Source organism: Mustelus asterias, unplaced genomic scaffold, assembly GCF_964213995.1.
Source record: "Mustelus asterias unplaced genomic scaffold, sMusAst1.hap1.1 HAP1_SCAFFOLD_1567, whole genome shotgun sequence".
Classification (NCBI taxonomy): domain Eukaryota; kingdom Metazoa; phylum Chordata; class Chondrichthyes; order Carcharhiniformes; family Triakidae; genus Mustelus; species Mustelus asterias.
This window is the reverse complement of record NW_027591512.1, coordinates 5,001-30,437: the sequence shown is the minus strand read 5'-3', so window position 1 is coordinate 30,437 and position 25,437 is coordinate 5,001. Positions and strand designations below refer to the sequence as shown.

Here is a 25,437-nt window from a genome sequence, read left to right as displayed (position 1 = left end):
TTGCAAAGGTTCCCAACCCCCTGTCGTATTATTTTAAACTCTCCCCAACCACTCTAGCTAGTCACCCACCCCCCCAGGACATCAGTCCCGATCCTGCCCAGGTGCAACCCTTCCAGTTTGTACAGGTCCCACCTCCCGCGGAATCAGTCCCAATGCCCCAGGGATCTGAAACCCTCCCCCTCGCACCATCTTTCCAGCCATGTATTCATCCTATGTATCCTGCTTTTCTACTCTGACTAGCACGTGGACAGGTAGTAATCCTGACATCACTACCTTTGAGGTCCTACCTTGCAGCTTGCTCCCTAGCTCCCTATATTCTGCTTTTAGGGCCCCATCCCCTTTTTATACCTATGTCCTTTGTATCAACGTGTACTACGACCACTGGCTGTTCGCCCTCTCCCTTCAGAATGTTCTGTACCCGCTCTGAGACATGCTTGACCTGAGCACCAGGGAGGCAACATACCATCCTGGAGTCTCATTTGTGGACACAGAAACGCCTGTCTATACCCCTTACAATTGAATCCCCTATAACTATTGCATTTCCACACTGCCGCAAGGGAGGAGTATTATCGCTAGACTATTAATCCAGAAACCCAGCTAATAATGTTCTGGGGAGCCGGGTTCGAATCCCACCATGGCTGATGGTGGAATTTGAATTCAACAAAAATAATATCTGGAATTAGAATCTACTGATGACCATTATCAATTGTCGTAAAAACCCATCTGGTTCATTAATGTCCCATAGGGAAGGAAATCTGCCGTCCTTACACTGTCTGGCCGACATGTGACTCCAGACCCACAGCAATGTGGTTGACTCTCAACTGCCCTCCAAGGGCAACTAGGGGATAAATGCTGGCCAACCAGCGACGTCCATGTCCCATGAATGAACCAGTAAAAGCAGAACCAGCTATGGCACAACGGATTTGGCTGTTGCTGTTTTCCCCTGAAAGACCATACCCCTCAACAGCATCCAAAAAATGGTCTATCTGTTTGGTAGGAGAATGTTCTGGGGAGAATAGCCACAGGAGATTCCTACACTGCCTGCCTAGCTCTCTTGCTCTGTCTTCTGCTCACCCATTCCCATCCTGCCTATGGAGTCTGAGCCTGTGGTGTGACCACCTCTCTATACGTGCTATCCACGATACTCTCCATCTAGTGGATGCTCCACAGTCTCCTCAGCTGTTGCTCCAGCTCCTAAACACGGGCTTCCAGAAGCTGCAGCTGGAGACGCTTCCTGCACACATGCTGGCCCCCGGCACTGGAAATGTTCCCGGCCTCCCACATGGAGCAAGAAGAGCAAACCACGGCTTGGAGCTCTCCTGTCATGTCTTACCCCTTGAAATTAAACTTTTGGAGGATGTTTTGTTTCAGATTATGTCCAATTCTCTGCGGCCTTCCTTTCCTGCTTCTCGTTACTACCGATTATAACCTTTACAAACCATAAACCACAGAAATTGCACCGATGAGACTACAAGTGCTAAAATGATTAAACACTTACCCAAACTTTCTACTTACCAATCAGCTCTTTCCCTTGTGCCCTCTACTACCGCAACAAGGCAACAAGGCTTTTATCTTGCTTGTCCTACTCAAAACAAGGACTGGCTCAGGATTCACTCTCGGACAGTGAGGCCTGTTTACGATTCACTCCCAGAGAGTGAGGCCTGTTTTGGGTCCACTTCCGAACAGTGAGGCCTGTTTAGGATTCACTCCCGGACAGTGAGGCCTGTTTACGATTCACTCCCAGAGAGTGAGGCCTGTTTTGGGTCCACTTCCGAACAGTGAGGCCTGTTTAGGATTCACTCTCGGACAGTGAGGCCTGTTTACGATTCACTCCCAGAGAGTGAGGCCTGTTTTGGGTCCACTTCCGAACAGTGAGGCCTGTTTTGGGTCCACTCCCGAACAGTGAGGCCTGTTTTGGGTCCACTTCCGGACAGTGAGGCCTGTTTTGGGTCCACTCCCGAACAGTGAGGCCTGTTTAGGATTCACTCCCGGACAGTGAGGCCTCTTTAGGATTCACTCCCAGACAGTGAGGCCTGTTTAGTATTCACTCCCACACAGTGAGGCCTGTTTAGGATTCACTCCCGGACAGTGAGGACTGTTTAGGATTCACTCCCGAACAGTGAGGCCTGTTTAGGATTCACTCCCGGACAGTGAGGCCTCTTTAGGATTCACTCCCAGACAGTGAGGCCTGTTTAGGATTCACTCCCACACAGTGAGGCCTGTTTAGGATTCACTCCCGGACAGTGAGGACTGTTTAGGATTCACTCTCGGACAGTGGGGCTTGGTTAGGATTCACTCCCGGACAGTGGAGCCTAATTAGGATACACTCCGGACAGTGGGGCCTGTTTAGCATTCACTCCCGGACAGTGAGGCCTGTTTAGGATACACTCCGGACAGTGGGGCCTGTTTAGCATTCACTCCCGGACAGTGAGGCCTGTTTAGGATTCACTCCTGGACAGTGGAGCCTGTTTAGGATTCACAATTGGACAGTGAGGCCTGTTTAGGATTCACTCCCAGACAGTGAGGCCTGTTTAGGGTTCACTCCTGGACAGTGGGGTCTCTTTAGGATTCACTCCCGGACAGTGAGGCCTGTTTAGGATTCACACCCGGACAGTGGGGCTTGGTTAGGATTCACTCCCGGACAGTGGAGCCTAATTAGGATACACTCCGGACAGTGGGGCCTGTTTAGCATTCACTCTCGGACAGTGAGGCCTGTTCAGAATTCACTCCCGGACAGTGAGGCCTGTTTAGGATTCACTCCCGGACAGTGAGGCCTGTTCAGAATTCACTCCCGGACAGTGAGGCCTGTTTAGGATTCACTCCCGGACAGTGAGGCCTGTTTAGGATTCACTCCCGGACAGTGAGGCCTGTTCAGAATTCACTCCCGGACAGTGAGGCCTGTTTAGCATTCACTCTCGGACAGTGAGGCCTGTTTAGGATTCACTCCCGGACAGTGAGGCCTGTTCAGAATTCACTCCCGGACAGTGAGGCCTGTTTAGGATTCACTCCCGGACAGTGAGGCCTGTTTAGGATTCACTCCCGGACAGTGAGGCCTGTTTAGGATTCACTCCCGGACAGTGAGGCCTGTTCAGAATTCACTCCCGGACAGTGAGGCCTGTTTAGCATTCACTCTCGGACAGTGAGGCCTGTTCAGAATTCACTCCCGGACAGTGAGGCCTGTTTAGGATTCACTCCCGGACAGTGAGGCCTGTTTAGCATTCACTCCCGGACAGTGAGGCCTGTTTAGGATTCACTCCCAGACAGTGAGGAATGTTTAGGATTCACTCCCGGAAAGTGGGGCCGGTTTAGGATTCACTCCCGGACAGTTTGGCCTGTTCAGCATCCTCTCTCGGCCAGTGGGGCCTGTTTAGGATTCACTCCCGGACAGTGGGGCCTGTTTAGGATTCACTCCCGGAACTTGAGAGCTGTTTAGGATTCACTCCCGGACAGTGAGGCCTGTTTAGGATTCACTCCCCGACTGTGGGGCCTGTTTAGGATTCACTCCCGGACAGTTAGGCCTGTTTAGGATTCACTCCCCGACAGTGGGGCCTGTTTAGGATTCACTCCCGGACAGTGAGGCCTTTTAGCAAACTTAGCAACAGTGCTTTCAGTTCCTTCCTCCAAATCGTTAATGTATATTGTGAAAAGTTGTGGTCCCAGCACTGACCCCTGAGGCACACCACTAGTCACCGGCTGCCACCCTGAGAAAGACCCCTTTATCCCCACTCTCTGCCTTCTGCCAGTCAGCCAATCCTCTATCCATGCCAGGATCTTACCCTTAACACCATGGGCTCTTAACTTATTTAACAGTCTCCTATGCGGCACCTTGTCAAAGGCCTTCTGGAAATCTAAATAAATCACATCTACTGGCTCTCCTTTATCTAATTTCCTTGTTACCTCCGCAAAGAACTCTAACTGATTTGTCAGACATGATCTCCCCTTGACAAAGCCGTGCTGACTCAGTCCTACTTTATCATGCACTTCCAAGTACTCCGCAATCTCATCTCTAATAATGGACTCTAAAATCTTGCCAATGACCGAAGTCAGGCTAACCGGCCTATAATTTCCCATCTGCTGCCTCCCTCCCTTCTTAAACAGCGGTGTTACATTAGCTACTTTCCAGTCCTCTGGGACCCTCCCTGCCTCCAGTGATTCCTGAAAGATCGCCACCAATGCCTCCACAATTTCCTCAGCTATCTATTTTAGAACCCTGGGGTGTAGTCCATCCGGTCCAGGTGGTTTATCCACCTTCAGACCTTTCAGTTTCCCCAGAACCTTCTCCTTAGTGATGACCACTACACTCACCTGTGCCCCCTGACTCTCCTGGAGCTCTGGCATCCCACTGGTGTCTTCCACCGTGAAGAGTGATGCAAAGTAACTATTCAGTTCCTCTGCCATTGCTTTGTTTCCTATTATTACTTCTCCAGCCTCATTTTCCAGTGGTCCAATGGCTATTTTTGCCTCTCCCTTACCCTTTATATATTGAAAAAAACTCTTCCTATCTTCTTTTATATTACTAGCTAGCTTACACTCATATTTCATCTTCTCCCCCCCCCCCCCCCCCCCACCCCCACTTATTGTTTTTTTAGTTGTCCTCTGCTCGCTTTTAAAGGCTTCCCAATCCTCTGGCTTCCCACTAATCCTCGCCACTTTGTATGCTTTTTCTTTTGCTTTTATGCTGTCCTTGACTTCCCTCGTCAGCCATGGCTAACTCGTCCTCCCCTTAGCATGTTTCCTCCTCCTTGGGATGTATTTCTGTTCTGCCCCCTGAATAACTCCCAAAAACTCCTGCTATTGCTGTTCCGCTGTCTTTCCTGCTCGGCTCCCTTTCCAATCAACTCTGTCCAGCTCCTCCCTCATGTCTTTGTAGTTACCTTTATTTAATTGTAATACCGTTACATCTGATTCCAGCTTCTCCCTCTCAAACTGCAGGGTAAATTCTATCATATTGTGGTCACTGCTCCCTTAGGGTTCCTTCACCTTAAGTTCCCTAATCAAGTCTGCCTCATTACACATCACCAAATCCAGAATTGCCTGTTCCCTAGTAGGCTCTGTCACAAGCTGCCCCAAAAAACCATCTCTTAGACATTAAAAGAACAAAGAAAAGTACAGCACAGGAACAGGCCCTTCGGCCCTCCAAGCCTGCACCGACCACGCTGCCCAACTTAACTAAAACCCCCTACCCTTCCGGGGACCATATCCCTCTATTGCCATCCTATTCATGTACTTGTCAAGACGCTCCTTAAAACTCAGTACCGTACCTGCTTCCACGACCTCCCCCAGCAACGGGTTCCAGGCACCCACCACCCTCTGTGTAAAAGATCTGCCTCGTACATCTCCTTTAAACCTTGCCCCTCGCACCTTAAACCTGTGCCCCCGAGCAATTGACTCTTCCACCCTGGGGAAAAGCTGCTGACTATCCACTCTGTCCATGCCTCTCATAATCTTGTAGACTTCTATCAGGTCTCCCCTCAACCTCCGTCGCTCCACAAATCCCTTTCCTACTTGATTTTCCCAGTCCACCTGCATATTGAAGTCCCACATGATTATTATAATATTGCCTTTCTAACATGCCTTTTCCATCTTTATTTTGTGCCCCACATCCTGACGACTGCGAGGGGGCCTGTACATAACTCCCATCAGGGTCTTTTTACCTTTGCCATTCCTCAACTCTACCCACAGAGATTCTATGCCTTCTGATCCTATATCACTTCTTGCTATCGATTTAACTTCATTCCTTACTAACAATGCAACCCCGCCCCCTTTGCCCATCTGCCTGTCCTTCTGATAGGACACATATCCTTGGATATTTAGATGCCAGCCCTGATCCCCTTGCAGCCATGTCTCTGTGAGGCCCACAACATCGTACCGGCCAATTTCAGGGGCGGCACGGTAGCGCAGTGGTTAGCACTGCTGCTTCACAGCTCCAGGGTCCCGGGTTCGATTCCCGGCTCGGGTCACTGTCTGTGTGGAGTTTGCATATTCTCCTCGTGTCTGCGTGGGTTTCCTCCGGGTGCTCCGGTTTCCTCCCACAGTCCAAAGATGTGTGGGTTAGGTTGATTGGCCAGGTTAAAAATTGCCCCTTAGAGTTCTGAGATGCGTGGATTAGCGGGTAAATATGTGGGGGTAGGGCCTGGGTGGGATTGTGGTCGGTGCAGACTCGATGGGCCGAATGGCCTCCTTCTGCACTGTAGGGTTTCTATGACTTTCTATGATTCTATGACTTCAATGTGTGCAACAAACTCATTTACCTTGTTCTGTATACTGGGCGCATTTAGGTACAACACCCTCAGTCCGGCATTGACCATCTCCCTTCTCATACTGGTCACCTTTTTTGCTCTGCCTGAGGTTAGATTCCTGTCACCTTCTATACTCTCTGTTCTGTTCCGTGGTCTTGAAACTTTACTAACCTTTCCCAAGCCCTCAGCTCCATTAACCTGCACTTCTACCCTCTCCTTTAACTTTGATTTTCTAATTTTCCATACAACTGAACCCTCCCCCCCCCCCACTGTTTAGTTTAAAGGCCTATCTATAGTCATATGATTCGCCAGAACTCTGGCCACCAATCTCCTCCTGTAAAACACTGCGCACCAACGCTCAGCCATGAGCTGTGGTTTAGCGGGTCCGTAATGCCCTAACGATCGACAGGGGTTGTGGGTTTTAACAGAGAAAAAGACTTGGTTCGCACGCCTAGATTCAGAGTAGCATGCAGGAAATTTTATTGAGAGTTGCTCTTGGGCTGGGCCCGGCTGGTGCTGAATTTTCAGCACGGGGTCCCTTTAAGAGTCCTCGCCTGTCAGGCAACCCCGAATGATAAGGACATGTCCCAATCAATAGGACACACCCCTAATCAATAAGCCACGCCCTTAATCAATGAGGACATGCCCCCTAATCATAAGCCATGCCACTAATCAATAGGCCACGCCCCCATCAATAACCCACACCCCCAATCAATGAGGACACGCCCCAATTATTGAGGCCACGCCCCCATTGCTGATGATGCTTAATTGACCAACCAAGACAAAGACCCAATTCAACCAACCTCCCCTCCCATTGGCTGTGGCTTCTGTCAATCACAACAAGTCCTCGCCCTCCTTTTGCTTATGTTTGGCGTTCTGGCCAATCAACTTGCAGCGTCCCACCTGTTGGCGGCGGCGATTGGTGAAGGCAGCTGTCTGTCATTCACTTCGCCTGCCCATGCTGATTCTTGATTGGTCCATTGATTGACCGGTGGGTTGTTTTCGCCCAGGGCGCCAGGTCCCGCCCCCCAGCCTCTCTGCGATTGGCAAAGAGCGGTCGCCGACCGTTCTCCCATTGGTTCCCCGGCACGTCCATCCGTTGAGTGCCCCGCCCTACAACCCGCTGATTGGTCGAAGGGCCGTGGGCTCGGCCGGCTCGCGCACGCACCGACCGTTGGAGCAGGTGCGTGTCCCCAGCTCGGAGCTCCGTGTCTGTCCTCTCGGCTCCATCTCCGAGCTCCGTCCCTGGGCGCCACCTCCTTCTCTTTTTCCCTCTGGGCTCCAGCGCCGAGCTCCGCGCTGCGGCCTTCCTTCGGGGCTCCGAGCTCCGTCTTTGGACCCAAGCGTCGCAGGCCGGCCTTTGGTTGAGCTTGGGCTCCGGGGCTGCGAGGCCGGGCCGGGCCGGGCCTTCTTCCCCGCGCCCCCCCCTCCACTCACCTGGAGAGGGGCATCAGGTAAATATCCCCCTTACCTGGAGAGGATATGGGGTAAATACTCCTCACCTGGAGAGGATATGGGGTAAATACTCATCACCTGGAGAGGATATGGGGTAAATACTCCCCACCTGGAGAGGATATGGGGTAAATACCGCTCACCTGGAGAGGATATGGGGTAAATACTCCCCACCTGGAGAGGATATGGGGTAAATACTCCCCACCTGGAGAGGATATGGGGTAAATACCGCTCACGTGGAGAGGATATGGGGTAAATACTCATCACTTGGAGAGGATATGGGGTAAATACCGCTCACCTGGAGAGGATCTGGGGTAAATACTCCCCACCTGGCGAGGATATGGGGTAAATACCGCTCACGTGGAGAGGATATGGGGTAAATACCGCTCACGTGGAGAGGATATGGGGTAAATACCCCTCACCGGGAGAGGATCTGGGGTAAATACTCCCCACCTGGAGAGGATATGGGGTTAATACACCCTTGCCCAGAGGGGATATGGGATAAATAACCCCTTTGCCCAGAAGGGATATGGGGTTAATACCCCCTCACCTGGGGAAAATCGGGTGGATACCCCCCTCGCCCGGAGGGGATATTGGGCAAATACCCCCCCCCCCCTCAGCCAGGGCGATATCGGGCAAATACCCCCCTCACCCCGGGCGATATTGGGAAAATACCCTCCTCACCCAGGGCGATATCAGGCAAATACCCTCCTCACCTGGGGCAATATTGGGCAAATACCCCCCTCACCTGGGCGAGATATCAGATGCATACCTGCCTCACCTGGGGGAGTTTTTAGATGCATAACTCCTCACCTGGGGGAGATATCAGGTGCATAACTCCTCACCCGGGGAGGGATACGCGCCTCACCTGGGGGGGATATCGGGTAAACACCCGCCTCACCTGGGGGGATATCGGGCAAATACCCCCTCACCCATGGGAATAGCGGGCAAATACCCCCTCACCCGGGGGATATCGGGCAAATATCCCCTCACCTGGGGGGGGAATCGGGCAAATACCTCTCACCCCGGGGGGGCTATCAGGCAAATGCCCCCTCACCCGGGGGATACCAGCAAATACCCCCTCACCCATGGGAATATTGGGTGAATACCCGCCTCACCTGGGGAATATCGGGCAAATACCCCCTCACCCGGGGGGATATCGGGCAAATACCCCCTCACCTGGGGGGATACCGGGCAAATACCCCTCACCCGGGGGGGGGGGGATATCGGGCAAATACCCCCCCCTCACAAAGGGGGATATTGGGCAAATACCCCCTCACCTGGGGGAGATATCGGGCAAACACCCCCTCCCCTGGGGGGGGATATCGGGCAAATACCCCCTCAGCCGGGGGACGGGGGGGGGGAACGGGACGGATATCGTGCAATTACCCCCTCACCCGGGGCGTTATCGGGCAAATAACCTTCACCCGGGGGGGATATTGTGCAAATACCCTCCTCACCCCGGAGGATATTGGGCAAATACCCCCCTCACCTGGAGAGGATATTGAGTAAATGCCCCCCTCCCCTGCAGGGGGCCAGAGGGATGACAGGGTCCCGAGGGGGCAGAAGCAGCAGGGTATTGCTGATAGATTAACTACTGCCCCTATCTTCTCTCTCTCGACAGAAGCTAAGATGAGGACTGCGGGGAAGAAGGTTTCTCGAGCTTTCGAGGTGTAGAGTCTGCCTCCTGGTCTGCGCAGGCAGCCCATACCCTACTGTTGCCATGTTCACCAGCAGCTCCGGCCACCTTGGCCAATGGGCAGCTTCCAAAAACAGCCAAGGAAGATCCCAGAAGCAGCTGGAACGTGCAGCATTCACCACGTTACACGATGGGGAGGAGAGTGTGAAATGTGTGAGTAACGTGTTTCCAATTTACACATTCCCGCAGTAGTGCGCGTGTACTGGTTGGCACGTAGTCAATGCAATCACCCACCCCTAATCGCCCCTTGAAGGTGGCCGGTGAGCCGCCACCTTGAACCTGTTGCAGTCCCTGTGTGGTGTAGGCATTGCCTCCTCCTCTGTCTCGCCTGAGAATTCTACATCCTGGAATGTTGAGTCCCGTGCGGTGTAGGTACACCCACGGCGCTGTTAGAGAGGGAGTTCCAGGATTTTGACCCAGTCACAGTGAAGGAACGGCCGATATATTTCCCAGTCGGGATGGTGAGTGAGTCGAAGGGGAACCTCCAGGTGGCGGTGTTCCCAGGTATCTGCTGCCCTTGTCCTTCTAAATGGTCGAGGTGGTGGGTTTGGAAGGTACTGCCTAAGGAGTCTGGGTGAGTTGCCGTGTGATGGACTGAACAGCATGATACATTAGATAATAAATAGGAGCAGAAGTGGTCCATTCTGCCCCTTGCCCCTGTTGCACCCTTCAATGTGATCAAAGCTGATCTCTGTCCATCTCAGCATCAAATTTGTTCGGGACCAGATCAGAAATTCCAAGGAATATTATGAAGTTAGCCTAGACCCCAACACCTTTTCAATTTTTGGCATTAGGGTGAGCATAATGTGTTTTGCTCGAGGTGTGATTCTAGTGATCAACGAGGAAGCTTTTACTAAAACAAACTTTATTTAAGAACACAGTTAGAATGTAACAGAAAGAATTAGCATAACTTTTACCAATTAAAATACTTAAACATAAAGCATAATTCTTAGCAGCTATCCATCTCTATAGTTCCAATGTAAGCAATATCCTCATAGGCGTAAATTCCTCTTCAGAATCAACACAAAACAGATATGCTCAAGTGGATGCTACATTTCCAGCTTTTTAACCCCTCTGGACAGATACAGAGAGACACCTGTCTTCTGACTCCCATACAACAATTTCCAGGGAAGGAAATATCCTCAAACAGCAGAACTTTAGAGGATCAAGCTAGTCTCTGGCAGATCCCAGTCTCCAGACTTCAGAGAGAGAAAGGGCTACTTCTCTCTGCAGCTTCCAAGCAGCGACTGACTTGATTTTTGTGTGTGAGCCCAGCTCCACCCAGTCACACGATCTTACTTGTCAATCAACCCACTCAAGCCCCACCCCGAGGGAAAACACTAAAATAACTGAACAGCATTAGTCCAGATTAAAACAAACATTCTAGCACTTGGGATCAATTATGCTGTTGCAGTAACAGCAGGGCAGCTGGATGCAGACAAAACAGCATTGATAATAAAAACAAACTGCTAAAACGAGTCCTGCACAAGAAACATGACCCAAGTGCCTTTCTACAAAGCACAAATAGACACAGACTAAACATCCACAACCCTCTGGGATAACAAATTCCAAAGATTCACAACTCTCTCAGTGAAACACATCCTCATCTCGCTCCTTATCCTGACCCCGTGTTGTAGACGGTTTAGCCAGAGGAAACAGCCTGTCCATCTCAACCCATTAAACCCCCTCCAGGATTTTAGAACATAGAACATAGAACAGTACAGCACAGAACAGGCCCTTCAGCCCACGATGTTGTGCCGAGCTTTATCTGAAACCAAGATCAAACTATCCCACTCCCTATCATCCTGGTGTGCTCCATGTGCCTATCCAATAACCGCTTAAATGTTCCTAAAGTGTCTGACTCCACTATCACTGCAGGCAGTCCATTCCTCACCCCAACCACTCTCTGCGTAAAGAACCTACCTCTGATATCCTTCCTATATCTCCCACCACGAACCCTATAGTTATGCCCCCTTGTAATAGCTCCATCCACCCGAGGAAATAGTCTTTGAACGTTCACTCTATCTATCCCCTTCATCATTTTATAAACCTATATTAAGTCTCCCCTCAGCCTCCTCCGCTCCAGAGAGAACAGCCCTAGCTCCCTCAACCTTTCCTCATAAGACCTACCCTCCAAACCAGGCAGCATCCTGGTAAATCTCCTTTGCACTCTTTCCAGCGCTTCCACATCCTTCTTATAGTGAGGTGACCAGAACTGCACACAATATTCCAAATGTGGTCTCACCAAGGTCCTGTACAGTTGCAGCATAACCCCACGGCTCTTAAACTCCAACCCCCTGTTAATAAAAGCTAACACACTATAGGCCTTCTTCACGGCTCTTTCCACTTGAGTGTCTTTACAGTATATTATAACTCTCCACATATACCTCATTGTAAGGATGTTCTCCGCAGGACGCCAGCTGGTGAAGGATAGAACTAGAGCCAATCTTTACACACTTCAGCATTTATTTATGGAATTGCATGTTACAAGTATCCGTTTCCTAACTCAACAGCCAGAGCTTTAGCCTGTGTCTATTTTAGCAGTGACTCAAGTGAATCCCCAGATAATGCCCATCACTTGCATAAAATTACACAATTATCATCGCTGAATTCGCCCCCCCCCCCCCGTCCCATCCCCCACACCCCCAACTATTAACATCCCGAGGAAGGGTTACCATTGACCAGAAACTGAACTGGGACCCTGCCAGATAAATACTGTGGCTCCCAGAGCAGGTCAGAGGCTGGGAATCCTGCGGAGAATAACTCATCTCCTGACTCCCCAGAGCCTGTCCACCATCTACACGGACACAAGTCAGGAGTGTGATGGAATACTCTCCACTTGCCTGGATGGGTGCGGCTCCAACAACATTCAAGAAGCTCAACACCATCCAGGACAAAGCAGCCCCGCTCGATCGACACGCTAACCACAAACACTCACTCCCTCCACCACCGACACACAGTGACAGCCGTGTGTACCGTCTACAGGATGCACTGCAGCGACTCACCAAGGTTCCTTTAACAGCACCTTCCAAACCCGCCACCTCCACCATCAAGAAGGACAAAGGGGGGTGGCAGCAGACACATGGGGAACACCACCACCTGCAGGTTCCCCCTCCAAGCTAATCACCATCCCGACTTGGAAATATATCGGCCATTCCTTTACTGTCGCTGGGTCGAAATCCTGGAACTCCCTCCCTAACAGCGCCATGGGTGTACCTGCACCACACGGGACTCAGCATTCCGGGATATAGAATCTTCAGGCGAGACAGGGGAGGAAGTAAAAGAGGAGGAGGAGACATTGCATTATTAGTTAAGGAGTCAGTCACTGCAGTAAGGAGAGATGATACCTTGGAGGGGGCATCAGATGAAGCTTTGTGGGCACAGCTTAGGAGTAAGAAAAGGGCAGCCACATTGTAAGGTGTTTATTATAGACCCCAGATAATCAGAGGGATATTGAGGAGCAAATATGTGCTCAATTTGTGGAGCTGTGTAAAACAATAACAATAGGGTTATTAGGTGATTTCAACTTTCCCAACATTAACTGGGATATGCATAGTGTTGTGAAGTTGAATTTGTGAAGTGTGGCCCCTTTAAAAGCTGGTTTTGTGTTCAGTGATTGGATGCCTACAGGGTACACAGAGTGCAACATTTGTCGCAAAGACCAAGCATCGGGGTTGCCTTGGTAACAGGCTTTGCAGGCTTTTGAATTTTGACAGCCTATCAGTTTAAAGAAGACACTCAGCCATCAGGAACCTATCCAATTTGAATTTGCTGTTGACAACATTAGACCAATCTGGGTGTAGGAAAAGTGATTAGGTCATCAGAGTTATAAAAAGGAACTCAACTGCCTGCCTGCAGTTCAACTGAAGAGCTGCCACCTCTCAACACCTAGAGAGGGAAAGAGCGGCTCCTGGCCAGCTTAGAATATCTCTCAAGAGAACTCTCCATCTATCTAACGAAGGGTACCAAAATCAGAAAGAGCTTATAGACAGCGGAATCGACAGAAGAACTCCAAAGGTTTTTCCCAAGCCACAAAACCTGTTTGTATATTTTTTGAGAGTGACTAAATTATTTCTTTTTGTAATGAATGATCCTTGTGTTTATTTGAACAGCATTCCAATAGAGCCTTACTTTAATAAAGTTAAAGTTCCTGGTTGGTTAAATAAATGAATTGTTAAGTGTTCATTTTGCAGTGAGTGTGGGGGTATTTCTGTTAGTTACCCACAAAACGTTACTGAAGGACAGTTCACACCTTCCCACACGCTTTTAACAGATTACGAGGCGAGGGATTCCTCTTTGGGGGATTCAGCGTGGCTTTTCACAGGGCTTCTGTGTCGTAACAATAACATTAAGGGCTTGGATGGAGTAGATTTCTTGAGATGTGCACAGGAGAACTTTTCAGATCAATATGTCGAGGGTCCAACAATGGAGGGAGCTGCGCTGGACCTAATTCTGAGGAATGAAGCCGGACAGGTGGTGAGGGAGCATTTTAGTAATAGCGATCACAACATAGTACAATTTAAACTTGTTATGGACAAAGAAATAGACAAGCTACAAAAAAAAAAGGTTTTGGATTGGGGGAGAGCGATTGGGCCAAGGTAGACTGGGAACAGCTACTAATGGGAAAATCTACAGGAGAGCAGTGAGGGGAACTCGAAAAGGAAATGGGGAGGGTGCAAGCCCAGTATGTTCCCTCTAAGGTGATAGGTGGGAATAACAAGCCCAGAGAACCATGGATGACCAGAGATATTTAGGATACAATGAGAAGGAAAGGAAAAGCTTTGAAAAGTACAAGGGGAGCAAATCAGTGGAGGCATTGGTGAGGTATAGAAAGTGCCGAGTGGAGCTTAAGAAAGCAATTAGGAAAGCAAAGAGGGGATATGAGGAAGCTCCGGCTGGTAAAAGTATGGAAAATCCCAAGATATTCTATAAGTAAATTAATGGGAAGAGGATAAGCAGGGAAAGCTTATGACCCATTCGGGGCCAAGGGGGAAATCTGTGAGTGAAGCCAGAGGACATTGGGAGAGTGTTGAATGAATACTTCACATCCGTCTTCACCCAAGAAAATGGGACGATTGGAATTCAGTGAGAGAGAGACTGAGAGGTTCTTGAGCAAATTGACATAGGGAAGGACAAGGTATTGGAGTGTTGGCAGCGTTAACATAGAAACATAGAAGATAGGAGCAGGAGGAGGCCATTTGGCCCTTCGAGCCTGTTCTGCCACTCATTACGATCATGGCTGATCGTCCAACTCAATACCCTAATCCTGCTTTTTCTCTTTAACCTTTGATCCCATTCGCCCCAACTGCTATATCCAGCCACCTCTTGAATACATTCAATGTTTTGGCATCAACTACTTCCTGTGGTAATGAATTCCACAGACTCACCACTCTTTGGGTCAAGAAATGTCTCCTCACCTCCGTCCTAAATTTAGTACATTTGCGGATGACACTAAAGTCGGTGGAGTTGTAGACAGTGCGGAGGGAAGTGGCAGGTGACAGAGGGACATAGATAAGCTGCAGAGCTGGGCTGAGAGGTGGAAAATGGAGTTCAATGCGGAAAAGCGTGAGGTGATTCACTTTGGAAGGAGTAACAGGAATAGAGAGTACTGGGCTAATGGTAAGATACTTGGTAGTATGGATGAACAGAGAGATCTCGGTGTCCATGTGCATAGATCCCTGAAAGTTGGCACCCAGGTTGATAGGGTTGTTAAGAAGGCGTACGGAGTGTTAGCTTTTATTGGTAGAGGGATTGAGTTTCGGAGCCAGGAGGTCATGTTGCAGCTGTACAAAACTCTGGTGCGGCTGCACTTGGAGTATTGCATACAGGTCTGGTCACCGCATTATAGGAAGGATGTGGATGCATTGGAAAGGGTGCAGAGGAGATTTACCAGGATGTTGCCTGGCATGGTGGGACAGTCTTATGAGGAAAGGCTGAGGGACTTGAGGTTGTTTTCGTTAGAGAGAAGAAGGTTAAGAGGTGACTTAATAGAGGCATACAAGATGATCAGAGGATTAGATAGGGTGGATAAGTAGCACGGATGGTGATAGGTAGCACGAGGGGACATAGCTTTAAATTGAGGGGTGATAGATATAGGACAGATGTCAGAGGTAGGTTCTTCACTCAGAGAGTGGTACGGGCGTGGAATGCCCTGCCTGCAGCAGTAGTGGACTCGCCAACATTAAGGGCATTTAAATGGTCATTGGATAAACATATGGATGATATTGGAATAGTGTAGATTAGAGGGGCTTTAGATTGGTTTCACTGGTCGGCGCAACATCGAGGGCCGAAGGGCCTGTACTGCGCTGTACTGTTCTATGTTCTATGCTCTAAATGGTCTACCCTGAATCCTCAGTCTGTGACCTCTGGTTCTGGACTCCCCCACCATTGGGAACATCCTCCCTGCATCTAGCCTGTTTAGTCCTGTTAGAATTTTATAAGTCTCTATGAGATTCCCCCCTCATCCGTCTGAACTCCAGTCCCGCCTCATTCGTCTGAACTCCACTTAACCCCACTTAAGTGGATAAATCTCCAGGTCCAGATGAATTGTGCCCTCTGCTGCTATGGGAGGCAAGGGGGGAGATTGCAGGGGCTCTGACCCAAATTTTCAATTCCTCTCTGGCCACGGGGGAGGTTCCAGATGACTGGAGAACAGCTCATGTGGTTTCGCTATTTAAGAAGGGTTGTAGAGATAAACCAGGGAACTACAGACCAGTGAGTCTCACATCAGTGGTAGGGAAACTATTGGAGAAACCTCTGAAGGAGAGAATCTATCTCCACTTGGAGAGCCAAGGCTTGATCAGGGACAGTCAGCATGGCTTCATCAGAGGGAGGTCATGCCTAACAAATTAGATTGAATTTTTTGAGGAGGTGACCGAGTGTGTAGGTGAGGGTAGTGCAGTCGATGTAGTTTATGTGGATTTCAGCAAAGCCTTTAACAATGTCCCACATGGGAGACTTGTAAAGAAGGTAAATTCTCATGGAATATACAGGGTAGTTTGGTAAAGTGGATTCAAAATTGGCTCAGTTGTAGGAGACAGAGGGTGATGACAGATGGCTGCTTGAGTGACTGGAAGCCAGTGCCCAGTGGTGTTCCACAAGGATCTGTGTTGGGTCCCCTTTTATTAGTCATTTATATAAATGTCATAGATGAACATAAGAACTAGGAGCAGGAGTAGGCCATCTGGCCCCTCAAGCCTGTTCCGCCATTCAGTAAGATCATGGCGGATCTTTTTGTGGACTCAGCTCCACTTACCCGCCCACTCACCATAACCCTTCATTCCTTTACTGTTCAAAAATCTATCTATCTTTGCTTTAAAAACTTCAACTGCTTCACTGGGTAGGGAATTCCACAGATTCACAAACCTTTGGGTGAAGAAGTTCCTCCTCAACTCAGTCCTAAATCTACTCCCCCTTATTTTGAGGCCATGCCCCCTAATTCTGGTTTCACCCGCCAGTGGAAACAACTTCCCTGCTTCTATCTTATCTATTCCCTTCATAATCTTATATGTTTCTATAAGATCCTCCCTAATTTTTCTAAATTCCAATGAGTATAGTCCCAGTCTACTCAGTCTCTCCTCATAAGCCAACCCTCTCAACTGCGGGATCAACCTGGTGAATCTCCTCTGCACCCCCTCCAGTGCCAGTATATCCTTTCTCAAGTAAGGATATGGACTATGTGGGGGTTAGGATTAGTAAGTTTGCGGACGACACAAAGATTGGCTGGGTGGTTAGCAGTGAGGCTGAGTGTCTTGGGCTACAGGGAGATATAGACGGAAGGGTCAAATGGGCAGATAAGTGGCAGATGGAATTTAACCCTGAAAAGTGTGAGGTGATGCACTTTGTAAGGAGTAATTTGACAAGGAAGTATTCAATGAATGGAAGGACACTAGGAAGTTCTGAGGAATAAAGGGACCTTGGTGTGTTTGTCCACAGATCTCTGAAGGCGGAAGGGCATGTTAATAGGGTAGTGAAAAAAGCATATGGGACACTCGCCTTTATCAATCGAGGCACAGATTACAAAAGCAGGGAAGTCATGTTGGAGTTGTATCGAACTTTGGTGAGGCCACAGCTGGAGCACTGTGTGCAGTTCTGGTCACCACATTATAGGAAGGATGTGATTGCACTGGAGGGGGTGCAGAGGAGATTCACCAGCCTGGGATGGAACATTTAAGTTATGAAGAGAGGTTGGATAGACTTGGATTGTTTTCTCTGGAGCAGAGAAGACTGAGGGGTGAACTGATCGAGGTGTACAAGATTATGAGAAACACGGACAGAGTGGATAGGGAGCAGCTGTTCCCCTTAGTTGAAGGGTCAGTCACGAGGGGACATGGGTTCAAGGTGAGGGGCAGGAGGTTTAGGGGGGATGTGAGGAAAAGCTTTTTTACCCAGAGGGTGGTGAGGGTCTGGAATGCGCTGCCTGGGAGGGTGGTGGAGGCGGGAGGCCTCACATCCTTTAAAAAGTACCTGGATGAACACTTGGCAGATCATCACATTCAGGGCTATGGGCCAAGTGCTGGGAAGTGGGATTAGGTGGGAGTTCAGGTGTTTCTAATGTGTCAGTGCAGACTCGATGGGCCGAAGGGCCTCTTCTGCGCTGATTCTACGACTCTGTGACTGCAGTAGGTTCAAGAAGGTGACTCACCCACCATCTTCTGAAGGGGCAATTAGGGATGGGCAATAAGTGCTGGGTCAAACCAGTGACAAAAGAATAAACTGATTCTAATTTTCAGTGTATACCACACAGATGTTTACCTGGGTGAATGTCTTTCCTCTCAATATGATTGACTTCCCTACAATGACCCCTAATGAGGTGGCACAATGTCTGTCCTAATGAGCACGGAAATCTCACTGTCAGGGTGCTGATATTCCTGACTGGGACACAGATGAAATGTTTTGGCTGTTGGGTCCAGACGGAGTTTCCCCCCCCTGACTCTTGCTGATTAAGGGTGTCTGTTTCCCTCCACAGGATGACTCGGACAGAGTGGTGGATCAGAGTGTGTATAGACAGAGGGAGGAGGAGGAGGAGGAGGAGGAGGAGGACCATGTCCACGTGCTCACACTGCCACTGCAAGCTCATCACGCCATGGAGAAAATGGAGGAGTTTGTCTTCAAGGTGAGCTTCAGCCTCGGGGAGTGTTGCGCCCTCTGAACTGCACCCCGTGGAAACCTGGCCTCAGCTTCAGAAACTGGCTTCTGCCCGTTTCGGAGAGGGGGGTGGAGAGCGGGGGGTTGAGAAGAATCAAAAGGGATTGTCTATACATTGCGGCTGAATTGTAAGGAGGTTGTGGGGGAGAGATCTCGATGTATACAATTTTGTGTATGTCCATGCCTACGTGTGTTCAATTTTGTGTGTGTGTGTCTACGTGTGCTGGTGTGTTTGATTTGATTTAATGTCACATATATTGGCATATAGTGAAAAGTATTGTTTCTTCTGCACTATACGGACAAAACATACCGTTCATAGAGAAGGAAAGGAGAGGGTGCAGAATGTAGTGTTACAGTCATAGCTAGGGTGTAGAGAAAGATTAACTCAATGCAAGGTAGGTCCATTCAAAAGTCTGACAGCAGCAGGGAAGGAGCTGTTCTTGAGTCGATTGGTACGTGACCTCAGACTTTTGTATCTTTTTCCCCCCAAGGAAGAAGGTGGAAGAGAGAATGTCCGGGGTGCGTGCGGGTCCTTGATTATGCTGGCTGCTTTTCCCGAGGCAGCGGGAAGTATAGACACTGTCAATGGGTGGGAGGCTGGTTTGAGTGATGGACTGGGCTTCGTTCACGACCCTTTGTAGTTTCTTGAGGTCTTGGGCAGAGCAGAAGCCCCATACCAAGCTGTGATACAACCAGAAGGAATGCTTTCTATGGTGCATCTGTAGAAGTTGGTGAGAGTCGTCACGGACAGTTTTCTTAGTCTCCTGAGAAAGTAGAGGTGTTGGTGGGTTTTCTTAACTATAGCGTCCGCATGGAGGGACCGGGGACAGGTTGTTGGTGATCTGGACACCTAAAAACTTGAAGCTCTCGACCATTTCTACTTCATTGCCATTGATGTAGGGGCATGTCCTTCACTGCGCTTCCTGAAGTCGATGACGATCTCCTTCGTTTTGTTGACATACACACAATTTTGTGTATGTGTGCTGGTGTGTGTACAATTTTGTGTGCCCGTGTGTGTGGTCACTCCCATCCCTGCTCTAGAACACCTGTGTGAGTGTGTAGTTACTTATACCTGTCTAAAAGGATCATTTAGATCCGAAACATTTGAACTGTGTCTCTCTGTGCACAGATGCTGCCAGACCTGCTGAGTTTATCCAGTGTTTCCTCTTGTTGTCTTGGATCTCCAATGTCTGCAGTAGTGTTGCTTTGATCAGCTCCAGGCTGGGCTCCTCAAGTCTGTCTTGGCATCTTTGTGACATCACAGCAGCCGGCCTGACCAATGGTGTTTGGTTAAAATAAACAGATAGACGGCGGCTTGCTTGCTGCAAACCGGCAGCTCATTCTCTGGTTATGGTGCTGCCTGTCTCAGGTTAGACATATGTGTGGGTGTGTGGGGGGGAAGGGGATGTGTGTCAGGGTGGGGAGAGGGGGAGTGTGTGTGTCTGTACCGGAACAAGGGATTGCCACATCCGCAGCCTCTGTAAAGGGCAGGTGCGGGGATTGTCTGGGTCTTCCGAGGCTCGGCAGGACTGAACTGAAGGAGAAGGTTGTAGAATTCAATCTGATTCCTTTCCCTCAAGGTGGTTGAAGGGGTATCGGCAGCACGGTGGCACAGTGTTTGGCACTGTTGCCTCACAGTGCCAGGGACCTGGTTTCGATTCCGGCCTGTGTTCTCCCCGCGTCTGCGTGGGTTTCCTCCGGGTGCCCTGGTTTCCTCCCACAGTCCAAAGATGTGTAGGTTAGGTGGATTTGCCATGCTAAATTCTCCTTCAGTGTACCCGAACAGGCGCCAGAGTGTGGTGACTAGGGGATTTTCACAGCAACTTCATTGCAGTGTTAATGTAAGCCTACATGTGACACTAAACTTTAAAAACTTTAAATTGTCCCTTAGTGTCCAAAGATGTGTAGGTTAGGGGGATTGGCCATGCTAAATTGCCAATTAGTGTCCAGAGATGTGTAGGTTATGGGGATTAGCTGGGTAAATATGTGGGGTTGCGGGTATAGGGCCTGGTTAAGATGTTCTGAGGTTCTGTGCTGAGCTGATGGGCCAAATGGCCTCCTTCAGCACTGTTGCTGGACTGGTAATCCAGGGACTCCAGGATGATGTTCTGGGGACCTGGGTTTGAATTCATAAATATTTGCAGTTACAAGTCTAATGATGACCATGAAACCATTGTCGATTGTCGGAAAGACCCATCTGGTTTACGGATGCCCTTTAGGGAAGGAAATCTGCTGTCCTTACCCTGGTCTGGCCTGCACGTGACTCCAGAGCCACAGCAATGTGGTTGACTCTTAACTGCCCTTAAGGATGGGCAATAAATGCCGGCCCAGCCAGCGGTGCCCACACCCCAAGAATAAATAAGAGAAAAAAATTCTATGATTCACTGAAGAGTGATGGATGTGTGTGTATATCCACATGGTGGGACACAGTGAGGTGTGCACGCTGACTGGTGTGTACACACTGGGAGGTGTGCACGCTGACTGGTGTGTACGCACTGGGAATTGTGCATGCTGACTGGTGTGTACGCACTGGGAATTGTGCATGCTGACTGGTGTGTACGCACTGGGAATTGTGCATGCTGACTGGTGTGTACGCACTGGGAATTGTGCATGCTGACTGGTGTGTACACACTGGGAGGTGTGCACGCTGACTGGTGTGTACACACTGGGAGGTGTGCACGCTGACTGGTGTGTACACACTGGGAATTGTGCACGCTGACTGGTGTGTACGCACTGGGAATTGTGCATGCTGACTGGTGTGTACGCACTGGGAATTGTGCATGCTGACTGGTGTGTACACACTGGGAATTGTGCATGCTGACTGGTGTGTACACACTGGGAATTGTGCATGCTGACTGGTGTGTACACACTGGGAGGTGTGCACGCTGACTGGCGTGTACACACCGGGAACTGTGCACGCTGACTGGTGTGTACGCACTGGGAATTGTGCATGCTGACTGGTGTGTACACACCGGGAACTGTGCACGCTGACTGGTGTGTACGCACTGGGAATTGTGCATGCTGACTGGTGTGTACACACTGGGAATTGTGCACGCTGACTGGCGTGTACACACTGGGAATTGTGCATGCTGACTGGTGTGTACACACTGGGAGGTGTGCACGCTGACTGGCGTGTACACACCGGGAACTGTGCACGCTGACTGGCATGTACATACTGGGAATTGTGCGCACTGACCGGCGCGCACACACTGGGAGGTGTGCGCGCTTACTGGTGTGTACACACTCGGAGGTGTATGCACCGACTGTCGTACACACACTGGGAGGCGTGCGCGATGACTGGCGTGTACACACTACGTATACAGGCAGGGGGGGTGTGATGCATTGACACTGGTTCAGGGACCGAATGGTGCTAATTATTGTCATGATGCGGAGATGCCGGCGTTGGACTGGGGTAAATACAACACCAGGTTAAAGTCCAACAGGTTTATTTGATAGCTGCTCCTTCGTCAGATGGAGTGGAAATGTGCTCTCAAACAGGGCACAGAGACACAAAATCAAGTTACAGAATACTGATTAAAATGCGAATCTCTACAGCCAACCTGGTCTTAAAGATACAGACAATGTGAGTGGAGGGAGCATTAAGCACAGGTTAAAGTGATGTGTATTGTCTTCAGACAGGACAGCCAGTGAGATTCTGCAAGTCCAGGAGGCAAACTGTGGGGGTTACTGATAGTGTGACATAAACCCAACATCCCGGTTGAGGCCGTCCTCATGTGTGCGGAACTTGGCTATCAGTTTCTGCTCAGCGACTCTGCGCTGTCGTGTGTCGTGAAGGCCGCCTTGGAGAATGTTTACCCGAAGATCAGCGCAGAGTCACTGAGCAGATACTGATAGCCAAGTTCCGCACACATGAGGACGGCCTCAACCGGGATGTTGGGTTTATGTCACACTATCAGTAACCCCACAGCTTGCCTCCTGGACTTGCAGAATCTCACTGGCTGTCCTGTCTGGAGACAATACACATCACTTTAACCTGTGCTTAATGCTCCCTCCACTCACATTGTCTGTATCTTTAAGACCTGGTTGGTTGTGGAGATTCGCATTCTAATCAGTATTCTGTAACTTGATTTTGTGTCTCTGTGCTCTGTTTGAGAGCAGATTTCCACTCCATCTGACGAAGGAGCAGCGCTCCGAAAGCTAATGGCTTATGCTACCAAATAAACCTGTTGGACTTTAACCTGGTGTTGTTAAAACTGTTACGCTAATTATTGTGACAGTTTTAGCAAATTCAGGCTGGGGTTTGCTGATGTTTTGATGATGTGTCTGTCTGTGTGTGTCTCTGTGTGTGTCTCTGTGTGTGTCTCTGTGTGTGTCTCTGTGTGTGTCTCTGTGTGTGTCTCTGTGTGTGTCTCTGTGTGTGTCTCTGTGTGTGTCTCTGTGTGTGTCTCTGTGTGTCTCTGTGTGTCTGTGTGTCTGTGTGTGTGTCTGTGTGTGTGTCTGTGTGTGTGTGTGTGCCTGTGTGTGTGTGCCTGTGTGTGTGTGCCTGTGTGTGTGTGCCTGTGTGTGTGTGCCTGTGTGTGTGTGTCTGTGTGTGTGTGTCTGTGTGTGTGTGTCTGTGTGTGTGTGTCTGTGTGTGTGTCTCCGTGTGTGTCTCCGTGTGTGTCTCTGTGTGTGTGTGTGTGTCTCTGTGTGTCTGTGTGTGTGTGTGCGGCAGACCAATGCTCAAGTGATCAGTGGCCAGGACGGTGTTTCATGGAGAGTAATGAGGGGAATGGCAAACTCACACAGAATGAGGGACACGGCTCAGGACTCAAACTGCGGAAGAAAGCCAGCGCGATGCTGCTAACGGGTTTCCACAAGGTACAGGAGGAGTTTGATATCTGCGTTTGAAACGTTTCTAACTAACGGGCTGTTCAGACTGCACTCTCACCCCAGCGGGACTCCCCAGTTACCTCTCCCACACCTCCTCCTCCTCCTCGCATGGCGACTGGGGTTCACAGTTCCTTTTCCTGCATTACAGCGAGCAGTCCGTCTGATGTCTGTCCTCTTGGGTGTTAGGACCTTCAGCGCACTCCCATACAGGAGTGGGGTGAGAAACAGGAACACGGACTGACTGTCCCTTGTTTCTCAGCCACCTTTATCCCAGGGCACTGGGTCCCGAGGTAGATCAACACCCCCTCCGACAACGACACTCTCGAGTCCCAACTGGAGACCAGACGCTAATGGAGATGGGGCCCTTCACAGGGGCAAAATAGGCCATTCAGCCCAATGTGCCAATGCCAGCTCTTTGAAATAGCTGTCCAATTAATATCCCCTCCCCGTTCCCCTATCTCTCTGAATTTTCTTCCCTCCTCTCTGAGGGTGAATCTGCTCCCACCGCCCTCTCAGGCAGCGCCTTCCAGATCACAACAACTCGCCGTGTCAGTAAAATTCTCCCCATCTCCCCCCCGCCTCTGGTTCACTTACCGATTCTCTTCACTCTGTGTCTCCCCCTCCCTCGCTCTCTGGTTCCCCACCCTCCTGCCACTGGGAAACACTTTCTCCTCATTCACTCGATCGAGACCCCCTCGTGATAGTGACTGCCTCGATTCAATCTCCCCCCTTAACCTTCCCTGCTCCGAGGAAAACGATCCCAGTTTCTCCCAGTCTCTCTCTCCCTCTCCAAAGTGAACTGAAGTCCTCTCATCCCCTGGAAGCGTATCGGGTAAATCTCTCTCCGCACGCTCCCCTGCCCCGAGGCCACAACACCCTTCCAGGAGTGTGGACCCAGAACTAGATTCAGCTGGAGATTGAACCCAGTGTTTGTTTGATAGTGTTCAGAGTCAGGGTGCATTGCCAGGCTAAGTATTCCCTCGGTGTACCCGAACAGGCACTGGAGTGTGGCATGGAGGTGCTGGAGCTCAGTGACCCACCCCCTGGCTTCTGTGTGCAGTACTGTGCCATGTCATTGAGTTATTTCCCTAATGCTCTCTCTCTGTGTCTCTCTCTCTCCCCTCTCGCTCATTCTCTCCCTTTCCCCCCTCTCTCTTTCTCACTCTCTCTCTCCCCCCCTCGCACTTTCTCTCTCCCCCCCTCGCACTTTCTCTCTCTCTCTCTCCCCCCCGATCTTTTTCTCTCTCCCTCTCCCTCCCTCGTTTTCTCTCTCTCCCTCCCTCGCTCTTTCTCTGTTCCTCTCTCCCCCTCTTGCCCCCCCATCCCCCCTGCCCCTCCCTTCCCTGCCCCCTCCCTTCCCTGCCCCCTCCTTCCCTGCCCCTCCCTTCCCTGCCCCCTCCCTTCCCTGCCCCCTCCCTTCCCTGCCCCCTCCCTTCCCTGCCCCCTCCCTTCCCTGCCCCCTCCCTCCCCTGCCCCCTCCCTCCCTGCCCCCTCCCTCCCCTGCCCCCTCCCTCCCCTGCCCCCTCCCTCCCCTGCCCCCTCCCTCCCCTGCCCCCTCCCTCCCCTGCCCCCTCCCTCCCCTGCCCCCTCCCTCCCCTGCCCCTCCCTCCCCTGCCCCCTCCCTCCTCTGCCCCCTCCCTCCTCGCCCCCTCCCTCCTCGCCCCCTCCCTCCTCGCCCCCTCCCTCCTCGCCCCCTCCCTCCTCGCCCCCTCCCTCCTCGCCCCCTCCCTCCTCGCCCCCTCCCTCCTCGCCCCCTCCCTCCTCGCCCCCTCCCTCCTCGCCCCCTCCCTCCTCGCCCCCTCCCTCCTCGCCCCCTCCCTCCTCGCCCCCTCGCCCCCTCCCTCCTCGCCCCCTCGCCCCCTCCCTCCTCGCCCCCTCGCCCACCCTCCTCCGCCCCCTCGCCCACCCTCCCCCGCCCCCTCCCTCCCCCGACCACCTCCCTCCCCCGCCCCCCTCCCTTCCCCGCCCTTTCCGTCCCCCTCCCTTCCCCGCCCTTTCCGTCCCCCTCCCTTCCCCGCCCTTTCCGTCCCCCTCCCTTCCCCGCCCTTTCCGTCCCCCTCCCTTCCC

At 50.9% G+C, this 25,437-nt stretch overlaps 1 protein-coding gene across 1 annotated transcript in view; it reads left to right on the top strand.

The window, feature by feature from the left end:
* Positions 1–7,574: 7,574 nt before the first annotated feature.
* The window catches only part of LOC144488440 (adiponectin receptor protein 1-like), a gene marked incomplete at its 3' end in the record, with an annotated part of 22,858 nt that continues 4,995 nt past the window's right edge, over positions 7,575–25,437 (top strand). Inside the window, exons 1-3 of the mRNA XM_078206512.1 lie at positions 7,575–7,693; positions 9,316–9,543; positions 18,359–18,505. Coding sequence (XP_078062638.1) covers positions 9,415–9,543; positions 18,359–18,505 — 276 coding nt within the window. The remainder of the gene's footprint in view (positions 7,694–9,315; positions 9,544–18,358; positions 18,506–25,437) is intronic.